The sequence below is a fragment of the Sinocyclocheilus grahami genome, unplaced genomic scaffold, assembly GCF_001515645.1.
Source record: "Sinocyclocheilus grahami isolate Dianchi unplaced genomic scaffold, SAMN03320097.WGS_v1.1 scaffold1066.1, whole genome shotgun sequence".
NCBI classification, from domain to species: domain Eukaryota; kingdom Metazoa; phylum Chordata; class Actinopteri; order Cypriniformes; family Cyprinidae; genus Sinocyclocheilus; species Sinocyclocheilus grahami.
The window spans coordinates 409,294-422,320 of record NW_015506245.1 but is presented as its reverse complement, the minus strand read 5'-3'; the positions used below and the strand labels follow the sequence as shown (position 1 = coordinate 422,320).

Below are 13,027 nucleotides of genomic sequence, written 5' to 3'. Positions count from 1 at the left end.
GTCCGGGCTTGGAGGATGAGAGCACTAAAGAATTGTTTATTTCAGGAGAGGGGGCGCCGTAGATTAATTTGTGAAAAAAAAAATTAAAAAAAATTGGATACCAGTAGGTTGTACGGGAGGTGGAAAGCTTTAAATCATCTCCAAGCAGTTAGATAAGATTGGATGGTTCTTGGTGAAACTGCTTGGAGGACCAAACTGAGTGACGTGTTGAGGAGGTTTTAAGGGATGTGTTATGGGAATACGAGTTGCGAATAGTGAGGTACTGGGGTTGGCGATGGGTCCGCCCCCGGAGCCAGCGCTCTGAATTTCTGCGAGAATCTGAGACTTGATGGTATTAGACACATGGTGTGGTTCCTGAGCTGCAGCATTCGGTGGGATAGGTAGTGGGACTGCGGTAAGTGAAGTGTAAGGAGGATTAGATTGGAGAGAAGGGTTAGAAGGAAGATAAGGAGGGGCCTTAACCTTTTGCGGAGGCAGCCTCAAGCCCGGATTAGCCTCTGGTGCTTAGGGAAGCATGTAGGGAGAGGTAGAAGGAAATGAGGGAGGAGGTCTGTAAGCTTGTGTTGCTGGCTGATGATGCCCTGCATGGACGTCAGCAGCGGGGGCTGCTGGCCATTGATAGGAAAAAGGAGTATCGGAAGAGTAAGAGTAAGGTAGCTGAGCTTGAGTGGCTAGCGGAGGCAGCCTCACGCTAACGTCTGCCGCAGAGTCTGGATCGCGGCCCAGGCTTGCTGACGGCCTGCTGCGTCTTGAAGCTCGAGGGGAGCTGGAACTTGATCTGGACGACAACGTAATTTTGAATGAAGTAGGGAGCTATGAGGAAGAGGTGCATGGGCTGCAATTGTCAGCAGAGGCAGCCTGACGTTTAAATCAGCTTCCGGGTTAGTGTCTGCTATGGGAGCTGGAGGCCACTGAAAAGAAAAAAGGGGTCATTAGAAATGGGAGGAAAAGCCCGAGATGTGTGGGCCTGAGTTGCAAGCGGAGGCAGCCTCACACTTCCTTCAGCTGCTGTAGGCCACGGGAAGGGAGTGGGGTTTGTGACATCCTGAAGAGCCTGTGCAGCCTGCACAGCTAGCAGAGGCAGCCTCACGCTAGTGTGTGCTATGGGAGCTGGAGGCCACTGAAAAGGAAAAGGATTAGAAGTAACAGGAGGAAAGATTGAGATGTGAGGGCATGTGTTGCAAACATAAGCAGCTTTGCGCTCGTTTAAGCTGCTGTAGCTGTAGGCCACAGGGGCTTGTGATATTCGGGGGGAAATGCTGGAGAGCCTGTGCAGCCTGCACAGATTGCAGAGGCAGCCTCACGCTAGTGTGTGCTACGGGAGCTGGAGACCACTGAAAAGGAAGCGAGGTTAGAAGTAGCAGGAGAAATATGATGACTTTGACAACATCATAAAATGGCGAAAAGACATGCTTTTCCTCTTAACCACACAATTAGTAGTAAGTATTGAAACGGCTAGCCAGCCAAGCAGCACATCCGCTGGTAGAGACTTGGAGAGAGGTGCCTAGCAGTATGCACAATGCATGTGAATTAGGTTGCTAGTTGTACTAGTTCAATAATATTAATAGTTTCTTTACGCCTTAGTTGTTAGTTTGCACCTATAATTGTACACCAACTTATTTTCATGAAAAGCAATCTTTTTCATCTTATCGGTCTATCAGAGTACAATGTGTAATTTAAAATACAGGTAAAAAGCTAGTGAAAATTAATACAGAATTTTAGTAATTTCATTGTGTGTTCTACGCAGTTTTGCGTCATGGTTACAAAAATGACATCAACATCCATAATGTCATCATGTCGTTTAACAACAAACAACCTACCTTTAGTGACTTTACCTGAAAATTATATTGCAACACGGCCTGCGGCACTAGCAGAGGCAGCCTCGCGTTAGCGAATGCTACGAGAGCTGGAGGCCCGGCTACATGTGGTGCTGCAGCCGGAAGAGCTGCGGTGAAAAGTTGAGCCAAAGCGGGAAACAAATGAGGTTTTGCTGCGGTGAGAACCCAGGCTCGTTTAAGGCCTGCCACTGCGACCCAAAGCTGGAGGAGTGCCGGGTCTTGTGCAGGACAATGGTGGTGTTGAGTGAGGCGAGTTCGAGGCTTTGCTCGATCTATTGGCCGCCTTGGCTAATTTGCAGGGGGAAGAATAGATCGTACAGATCAGCTTTATTTACCCTCCGTGAGAATGGTTCGTCGGAAATTAATCAGTGTTTGCTTCAGCCTTAAATACTATCCACTTTCTGATCTAAGGATATATTGGCATAGCCGAATGATACGAGGACATCGGGGAGGTTGGAAGTCTCACCGGTGGAGGCAAGGTTAAGTCTCGGCGTTGTGGAGAGCATGTGGCTGGTTGAGCAGAGCAGCAGCCGCGATGAAGCCTGGTGCTCAGCGGTGGTGACTGGCGGAAAAGGAGTGAGCCTAGGGCTGGCAGATTGCGACGGAGAATGCGAAAGATCCCCAGTACAGGTCTCGTCATAGTACGGAAAAAGTTGAGTCTGTGATCTAATGGCTAAAGGAGCAAAACCGTGGAACTGAGGCAAGTTGGCTGTATATATATACCTATTGTGCTTGTTAAGGTGATTAGCTGACGAGCTCCACCTGGGCCAGACTGATTGATTAGCTGATTGTGCTCCTCCCGAACCTTGTTAATAAAACAATTTATTGTGTCATGAAATATAGTTTAAAAAATATTATATCAGGCGAGAATGTAGCCGTTTAAAACTCAAATCTGCGGTTTATTTATAAAGACAACGCCTATTTGAAAATGTGCTTCGCCGATTTTGGAGATGTGAGCTCCACGTGATCAATGGGTGCTCAGTGCTCATGTTTCCCGACGAGAGCAGACATTTGCTGCTGGCTCTGATGTCTCTGTAGAGGTTAAACATAAGATATAATTCGTTTTGGGTAAATCTAACCGGCAATCTTTGGTCTTTATTCTATTATCCTATTAATATGTTAAAATGAAAATGAAAAGAGGCAATACTGTTTGATATATTTCGTTTCATTGTAATGTATGTACGTTTCCTGAACTACATTTCTGCGGCTATTAATGTGTTTAAATGTAAAACAAGAAGATGCAGTGGTATTTGATATCATATTTCGTCTTATTGTAAATACAGTGAGGAAAATTGCAGTAGCCAAGGTGAGCTGACTGACGTTATGCTGTTTGCAGAATTACCAGACTTGCGTCGTCCCCTCTGCGGGAGTTCACACTCCCGAGTCAAACTTGCGAAGTCCAAACTACCGAGGATGCCAGTCTGAAATGGAATAGAATGATTTCTGAAGGATCATGTGACACTGAAGACTGGAGTAATGATGCTGAAAATTCAGCTTTGCATCACAGGAATAAATTATATTTTAAAGTATATTAAAATAGTAAACCTTTATTTTAAATTGCAATAATTTCATAATATTACAGTTTTTTTTTTCTATATTTTTGATCAAATAAATGCAACTTTGATGAGTATAAGGGACTTCTTTAAAAAAAAAAAAAAAAAACAACATTTAAAATCTTTCTGATCCCAAACTTTTGAACGGGAGTGTATAAAATACAAACAATTTTGAAACAAGTAAAAAAAAAAAAAACTATACATAAAAACATACAGGGTCGTCAACACTAGTAACAGTTGTGGCCCTGACGTTTGGTGTGAAAGGTGAAAGGGCCATGGGGTTGCAAGTGATAAACTACATGAATTAACATCTCCCCCAAATACAACATACTCTGGGTGCAGAGTTCCCCAACTTTTAAAATCTCAACATCAATGCTGGTAGCTTAAAAACAAATTAGTATATACACATTTAAACAGGGCTGTCCCAAGTTGGCGTGGGGCAAGGAGCAGGGCCTCCTCGGAACATTCGTGTTCCCGGCCCCCCCTCTGTCCGTTCGTTACGGGGCCCGGTTCTACCAATTGCACTGCCCTAAGGACAGCCCTGCGTTTAAAAATTATTTTTGACTGTCTTTTCCCAATTTAAACTGTTGTACTAGTTCTCTCATCATTGGTGCTGTGTGGGTAAACTGATACAGTGGCCTGTGTAATGTAGTTATTTACGAATTGCAGTCTAGTCCAGGATGTCCTGTACAGGAGTTTGAAAAGATGCCTTCTAAATTTCTCTCTCACAAACACATAGAAAATGGGGTTCAGGCAACTGTGTGAGTAAGCCAAAGCTTCTGTGATTTGCAGACTTAGATTGATTGCCTTACTGCTGTCACAAGATTGAGTTATGAGCTCATTCAGTTCTAAGGCTTTCACAAAAGCGGTGACATTGTATGGAGCCCAACAGCAGAAGAAGACCACCATCACCATGATGACAAGGTGCATGGACTGCCTCCTGGTAGAGCGAGCTGTCAGGAGTCTCTTTAAAATCATTGAGTAACAAAATCCAATCACAATAAGAGGGAGAATTAAACCCATAACATTCATTTTCAAGATACCAAAAGTCCTTGAAGAAAGGTAAGAATTTTGATCATTTGTTGGAGAAGATATGCAATATTTTTGTTCATTGTTTTCTGTAGTTTTTAGGTGCATCAACTCCGGAAAGGATGCAGAAACAGCGACAATCCATGTGACCACACTTGCTGAGATCCCATATGTCCTTGTTCTGACTCTCAGGGCAAACACAGCATGAACTACAGCTAAGTACCGATCAACACTCATCAGTACAATAAAGAATATCCCACTATAGAATCCAATGTGGTAGACACTGAGGACCACAGTGCACATAACATCTCCAAAGATCCACTGGTCTCTGGCATAGTGTGCCAGGAAGGGGAGGGAGCAGACCAAGAGCAGGTCAGCGAAAGCCAGGTTAAGCAGACAGATGTCAGTCATACTTCTCAGCTTCACACCCATCAAAACCACCCAGATCACCATTATGTTACCCAGAAAGCCCACCACAAAAAACAGGGAGTATAGCACAGGAAGAATGCTAGCTCCATGATCTTCATAAACACAGGAAAATCCAGAAGAATCAACATATCCACCATAGTAGTCATAATAGTCATATGGTGCATCAGTATCTGGCTCATCATCCAATGTCCCATTTTTACTATAATTGGAAAAAAAAAAAAAAACTAAGGAAAACAGAACTCCGCTTTTGACAGTTACTCATAATCTTTATGTACTTAATTGTAATATGTGTTATGGCCTTACCTGGATAAAGTAAGATGATAAAGAGGTCCATTGGTTACCATAATTGTCCGTGGACAGAGTGCAAGTGTCCTGTTCATGATAAATGACTTCTACCCAAAAACAAAGGCAAAGAAATGTATTACTTAGTGGAAAAATATCTGCAGTGACGCCAAGATACTACTGGATAACACTTCCTCTGTATAAATTAAGAAACAATCTTGCAACAGTTTCACCAACAGTTTCACAAAGTCTATTAACTCTGTAAAGAGAAGACGAGGTCTTATAACTACATATGTTCCAATGTTCTGAGTTTGTAATGGTCTTTGATTAAAAGTATAATATGTGAACATTTCTTACAAATATTAAAAGATTATCTATAATTTCTAATTTTATAAAATCTATTAACTTTTAAGAGAGTGGTTTCTGACACTTAAAAGGAAGGAAAAGCGGAACAGATCTAGTTTCACAACTAATTTCTTACATATCAGCAAAACTAAAGAGGAAACTAATAAATTATTTTCGTAGGAAAAAAGCCAAGTTGCAATAATTATCAAATAAGGTACTTCGATATATATAGTTCACCCAAAAATGTAATCCTGTACTCACCCTCATGTTTTTCTGTCTGTCTGTTTGACTTTGTCTTCTGTGGAGCACAAAAGTTATTTTGAAGAATAAATCAAAAATATGCAAAAAATGCTACTGGGGTATACAGTCCATAAATCGGTGCTCTTTGGGTGCGGTATTTCTTAATTCATCAAAAAAACTTTGAACTCCAAGGCACTCGAAAGTATAGTGAAAAAATAAAAAGCCTTTATTCTCACATGGCTTTACATTAAAAACAACACCCAAATACACCGACACATTGCAGCTATAACAAGCCTTCACCAGGGTGTCAAACTACAAACACACTCAGAGTCCATTTTAAACAATCAGTTTGTCACATGACACAGTCACCTGGTTAAATGTAAAAACAGCACAAAGAGAATATTTTCATAAATATAGTTATATAAACTTTTAGCAATCTCCAGATAATTTCATAAAATACAACATAAGTCCAAGAAACACAAGTCACTTAAGCTGAAAAATGTAATTCACCATGTTGAAAAAAAAAAAATTCTGCATTTGTTACTCATAAAATATGGTCTGAGTCAATTGAAGTAAATCTATGTGATGAATTTCTCTAAAAGCTATAATTTAAGTCATTTTTAGGTGATGAGATTACAGATTTGGGTTACACACACCCTGACTTTTAAATAAACAAAACGAACGGCAGCATTTTACTGTGAAAGTCTTTGTTCATGTTTCCACTATCAGAAAACCAGAATGGTATTCAAAAAATATATATATATTGCAGCTGTGGCGAACTCCGGTCCTGGAGAGCCGCAGCCCTGCAGAAAACCAAACGCCCGCGGGGCGGCCGCCTCGCCAGGACCGACGTTCGCCACCCCTGATATATTGTGACCAGCGTCCCGCAGCTTCATCAGCGTCGCCCTGGAAACAAGCAAGGCACACCTGGCCATCCTCATCACAGGCTGATCGGTCACAGCTGCAGCTCATCAGGCGGCGGCCACATAAGCCCTGCCATCTAGGCGATTCCTCCATGAGACTGAGCACTAGCTCGCTCTCTCATTTTTCCCACAGAAAGCAGCGTGTGACCGACCAGCCCCACAGGAGCACTGCACGGACCCTCTTCACTGGGAAGATGGAAGAGAGCACTCACGGCACCGGAGCACCTACCTGGACCTTTCTCACTAGCATCCATCACACCAATAAATCCACCCTCCGGGGTATTGATTGAGATTACTTATCGTGTGATTCTTCACCCTGTTACAATATATTGAGGCATGTCTTGTGTTTGCTAAACTATAAAACATGGTGGATGGAGCATCATGGTTTAATGCTGTATTTCGCCTCCTCGGGGCCTGGGCACATGGCAATCATTGAATAAACAATGAATTCAAAAGTGTATTAAGACATTTTACAGGAGAATCTCAGGACAGCAGTTCCTCATGATAACCAAATGCACGCAAAATATGGTTGAAAATGAGTCCTGGCCTTCAGACATTTAAGATGCTGCAGCATAACCTAAAGAGGGATGTGTTATGAATACAACCCAGAAATACTGATAAAGTGAAAAAGATTTGTGGGGATGGATGGTCCAAAATTGGTCCAAAGTCTTGCAAAAGAAGGATCCTATAATTCAAGTTACTAAATTCATGGGTCCACTCCCCAATGCCCTTAATGCCCTTTGAATGGAACATAGGCTAGCCACCTTTTTCCTAACAAATCTATACTGCCTTTTAAATTATGGGAGGCACTCCCGTTGTGGGGAAGTTCAACTCAAAAAGACTGCAACAAATCATAAGAATGTGCTACAAATAATCCTTATCCGTCATTTTGACTGAATGGGCTGTACATTTTCATTCATTTTCTATTTTCAGAAGTCAGGGGAATAACATATTAATGTGAAGTGATAACAGCATATATAGAATAGCTCAAATCAGCCTGCTGCATTATTGTCCTCCTGATTATTTTCATGTTTCCTTTCCGCTGTAAGTAAATGAAAAAAGACAACATAATGTGCATTTAGTCTGCTCTACCGATTTATTTTATGACATAAACCATGAATACCCAGATAGCAAATTGTTTTTTGGCCAGATCTGGCTGTGTTTAGGCTGTGAGTTTGGCCCACATACCAAATGGAATTGTGGCCCGCCCAATGTTGGCCCAAATGCGGTTTGCCGAAAGTCACCTAGACCAATGCCGGAAACAGGCCAAAACTCACCCACAACTTCACAGTGTCCCCAGAAATCAGCCATAACTGGCCCACAAAAGTGCCGGAATCCCTAGATGTCAGCCAGACAAGAGATGTTGAAAATGTCTGTGAAGACATCGGTGAGTTCCACTGCACAGTCTCTCAGTACACGCCAGAGATAAACTGGCACCACCTTTACCCCAGAACTCAGCCACAGCTTATCCAGAAGCTTCGGAAGACAGCAATAACTGGACCAATATTATGCCAGAATCCCCAAAACTGAACTAGAAATTACCCTATATAATATATTATGCAAGGTATAATAAAAGAACGAAACTGCACAAATGCACTATAGTGTTTTATTGATGCAGGGAAAAAAAAATCTCAGCCAGATAACAGGAAAAATAAAAACAATGGGGTAAATGATAACCCAATAACAGTTATCTTATAACGGAGTAAGGCAACACAAAAGCAACAGATAAATAGTCAATAAATAGAAGAATAACAACAACAAAAAGAAACCAAATTAAACTTTTATAAACAATAAAACATTAATGCAGTCTAAAATATGGAAATGAGTTACTTGATGAAATACAGAGACCAACAAACAAAAGACAAATTAAATACAACTTATATTTTCAGATAAAATATTTCCTGCAATGCACAAAGAATCTTTCCTTTTTATCCTCATATCTCCAGGTTTCTTTTCACACGGATTTCCGTTTCCTGTCTGCCGCTTGCCACATGTATAGTTTAGCTCTCTCTGTCAGCGACGAGGGATTCACATGTGATAAATGCAGGGAAATAGTTAGGCTGACAGAGAAGATTTCAGAATTAGAGACATGCATCCAAACTTTAATTGAGGACAGTAAGAATGTGAGGGCTCTAGATACGGCTATAGATGCGACTAGCTCAGGGAGTCTTGTACATTGTTCGGTTCTGGTTACAGAGTCTCTGCAGCAGGGCGACTGTGAGGCGGCATAGTCGCGGGTCAAAACACCGCTCTTCCGTTCCAATCAAAAAATCAATTTTGCTCTAGTTATTGGTGATTCTATTGTACAGAATGTGAAAATAAGAGACACCAGCCACCATAGTCCAATGTTTACCGGGAGCCAGAGAGGCCTGACATTTTGGCAAATTTAAAATTGCTGGCTAATGCTAAATGTAAATACAGTAAGATTGTTATTCACGCCGGTGCTAATGATGTTCGACTTCGCCAGTCGAAAATCACTAAAATTAATATTAAAGAGGTGTGTGAACTTGCAAGTACGATGTCAGACACTGTAATATGCTCTGGTCCCCTCCCTGCTTACCGTGGTGATGAGATACATAGCAGACTGTCGTCACTCAATGGCTGGATGTCTAAGTGGTGCCCGCATATATAAAGTATAAATGAAAACTGACGCATAGCCTACGGCGTAGGTCCGACGCAGAAGTATAAATCAGCCTTTATTCCGAGGTCACCGTAGCCACCAGATCCAGTCTGTAACCAGATCAGATGGTCCCTGCAGTCACCCGGATCCAGTACGTATCCAGCCCAGATGGTGGATCAGCACCTAGAGATGACCTCTACAGCCCTGAATGTCAGCGGAGACCAGGACAACTAGATGAGCCCCAGAGACAGATCCCCAGTGAAGACCTTGTCTCCTAGACGGCCACTGGAACAAGACCACAGGAACCAGTTGAGTCCTCTGCACTATGTGACAGCCTGGAACTGAACTGCTGGTTTCGTCTGGCCAGAGGAGAACTGGCCCCCTGACTGAGACTGGTTTCTCCCAAGGTTTTTTCTCCATTCTGTCACCAATGGAGTTTTGGTTCCTTGCCGCTGTCGCCTCTGGCTTGCTTAGTTGGGGACTAAGTAAACTTAAGATATTGACACTTAATCGAAGTCGATATCGTCGACGTGATTGCGCAGATACTATTTAAACTGAACTGACCTGGATAATGACATCACTGAATTCAATGATGAACTGCCTTTAACTGAAAAATGAGTGTTTACTATTGTCATTTTGCATAATTGACACACTATTTTCCTAATTAATGCTGTACAGTTGCTTTGACACAATCTGTATTGTTAAAAGCGCTATGTAAATAAAGGTGACTTGACTGTAAAATGTAATTTTGTATTTTTTTATGCATTGCTATGCTAAAAATGTAATTTGTTAATGCTTTTACACTTTTACATTTCCTTTTAATGATTGATGGTTGAAGGGTGAGTAAAATAATGTCACCACATTGTAGCCAGTTTTTGAACATGCATTGCATTCATAGAGCGAACCTTTTGCTGATTACAGTGTAAACAGAAGTTACTCCCATAATTTCCGCAAAGCGCCATGGGGCATAGGAAAAAGGTGGATACGTTCCTTTTGAAGTGGAATCATGGTGGAATATCATGTGATATCCACTTCGCAGAGCACTTACGGTCGATTTGGAATCAGACATCCCACCCTGCAAAGGCTCATTTCAGGGAGGTAGTATCAACTGTCCCAACTGTTTACTGGATGGCTCAAAGTCATAGCAGTCGGTGTCCAATTAATTTATTAATTTTTGCATGAAATAAGAGACAACTGATTGGTCTACTTAGCACAAATGAGACCAATCATCAGAGGATGCTTATTCTGTTCTGCAATTCAAAACTTACTATCATGGCTGTAGCCAGGGTTTGAAAATAATGACTATACTGAATGAATTAGCATAGATTCTTCATGGCGTATTTCATTTAATTCTGTTACTAACTTGTGCTACAGATCTGTGTACTAGTGTTAAATGCTACTGTTTCTGATAGCGTTGATAACTTTTCTAATAGATAATATAATTTTTAGTTTTTTGCATTGCCGTACCGAATGTGGTATCCTGTCAGCAATAACCTGTCCATGGGCTTTTTTGATCACTGTCAGTTTAAATGCCAGTGATGTGTAATATTCGGTTCCTGTGAAAAGTTTAAGTGAATTTTCATTATATTCATCATCAATATTAAATATATGTAATTTTATATTCAGTAATACACTTTATAATCAGGGATTGAAATGAACTTTTTCACTCACCAGCCAATTTGGCTACAAAATTTTTAAGTTACCAGCCATTCATAACTTCTAATAGCTAAAAAAACTAACAACCAACAAGACAGAAATAAACCAACAGTTTGAGGCTGTCTACACTGGGCATGACAAAGCGACCGTTGCAAATCATTTTGTGTCAGTACTAGGGGTGTGCGATATTGACAGAAATAATATCTCAATATTTTCTGGGATTTTATCGATAACGATAATTAGACAATATTTTGCTGAGTGTGTTATTGTGCTGATATCTTAAGGACTACCGTGGACAGATGACTCCTAAAGTGTTTGATATTCTTCATAGTCTGTGTGGCGGTCAGTTCACAGCAGTGATAGAAATTAATCTTTTCCAATAAGTCTAAATTGATTTTTACCTTTTATGGGCATTTTTACCTTCATAAAGCCATTTTTTTCTAAAAGTGTACACACTCTTTTGAGTAAAATTCTTACATTTAATCAGTCAATTATAATAATAATACATTTAGGCTGTTGCTAAACAAATGAAATCAGTATTAATAAAATTCATCTTTGCAGAAGTTGCATATGAAGTGGCATTTAGATTTACACATGTTAAAAATGCAGCTTAGAGGGACATGGAATGCTTTAACCTGCAGTTACAATTGCATAAATAATGTTTTGATATTTTAAACATGAAATACTGATATCTGAAATTATTAAAAAAATGAAAAGATACTTTAAATGTGAAATTAAGCAGCAGGTGGCAGCAAGTCACGGTTAATAAGCGAGTCATTGCGATTGAACCAAATCATTTAAACGGTTGATTCATTCAGGAACAAAACAGTGTGTGTATTTGGGAGGGGGGAGTGGGAGAGTCCGTTAGAGGGTCAGAGTTCAGTGGTGCGTGGGGCAAAAGAGGGGAGGGGGGGGGCAAGGTCGGGCGGGAGTTCAGCTTTCTGACAGCCTGATGGATGAAGCTGTCCTTCAGTCTGCTGGTCCTGGCCTGGAGACTCCGCAGTCTCCTCCCTGATGGCAGCAGACTGAAGAAGCTGTGTGTCGGGTGGGTGGGATCACCTGCAATGCAGAGGGCTTTGCGGGGGAGACGGGCGTTGTAGATGTCCTGAAGGGAGGGGAGAGAGGCACCAACGATCTTCTCAGCTGCTCTCACTATGCGTTGAAGTGTCTTGCGGCAGGACGCGTTGCAGGCGCCATACCACACAGTGATGCAGCTGGTCAGGATGCTCTCGATGGTGCCTCTGTAGAAGGTGCACATGATGGGGGCCGGGGCTCTGGCTCTTCTCAGTTTGCGGAGGAAGTAGAGATGCTGCTGTGCTTTCTTGGCCAGTGCTGCGGTGTTGTCAGTCCAGGAGAGATCCTCTGTGATGTGCACACCCAGGAACTTGGTGCTGCTCACCCTCTCCACAGTCACACCATTGACGGTCAGAGGAGCATGCTGAGTGCGCACTCTCCTGAAGTCAACAACAATCTCCTTCGTCTTCTCCACATTCAGAGAGAGATTGTTGTCACTGCACCACCCGGCCAGGTGGCTCACCTCGCTCCTGTAGTTTGTCTCATCTCTGTTGCTAATGAGACCCACTACAGTCGTGTCATCCGCAAACTTGATAAGGAGGTTGGAGTTGTGTGACGGTGTGCAGTCGTGGGTCAGCAGAGTGAAGAGGAGGGGGCTCAGAGCACATCCTTGGGGGGCCCCAGTGTTCAGTGTGATGTTGCTGGATGTGTTGCTGCCGACCCGTACTGCCTGAGGTCTTCCAGTCAGGAAGTCCACCAGCCAGTTGCACAGCGAAGTGTTGAGCCCCAGCTGGACCAGTTTGTGAATGAGCTGTTGAGGGATGATTGTGTTGAATGCTGAACTGAAGTCTATGAACAGCATTCTGACGTATGAGTCTTTTTTGTCCAGGTGTGTGAGTGCTGAGTGGAGGGTAGTGGCGATGGCGTCATCGGTCGAGCGTTTGGACCGATATGCAAACTGGAAGGGGTCCAAGGAGGGGGGGAGGGCAGACTTGATGTGGTGCATGACTAGCCGTTCAAAGCACTTCATGAGGATGGGGGTAAGTGCAATTGGACGGTAGTCATTGAAGCAGGATGGAGACGACTTCTTCGGGACTG

The 13,027-nt window shown here is 42.3% G+C and overlaps 1 protein-coding gene across 1 annotated transcript; it reads right to left on the bottom strand.

Annotated features, from left to right (window-relative positions):
• Positions 1-3,600: 3,600 nt before the first annotated feature.
• On the bottom strand, positions 3,601-5,759 carry LOC107566274 (C-C chemokine receptor type 5-like). The gene is made up of 3 exons (XM_016251664.1): positions 5,738-5,759; positions 5,153-5,241; positions 3,601-5,048 (listed from the first exon to the last, which is right to left on the bottom strand). The coding sequence occupies exons 1-3, from the start codon at positions 5,741-5,743 to the stop codon at positions 3,971-3,973; spliced, it is 1,173 nt and encodes a 390-aa protein (XP_016107150.1). The 5' UTR covers positions 5,744-5,759; the 3' UTR covers positions 3,601-3,970.
• Positions 5,760-13,027: the final 7,268 nt, after the last annotated feature.

Bases quoted from the DNA above. Each gene is read 5' to 3' on its own strand.
- LOC107566274 (XM_016251664.1), bottom strand. The intron at 5,049-5,152 runs GTAAGGCCATAA...TTCCAATTATAG, and splicing joins TATCATCTTACTTTATCCAG to TAAAAATGGGACATTGGATG.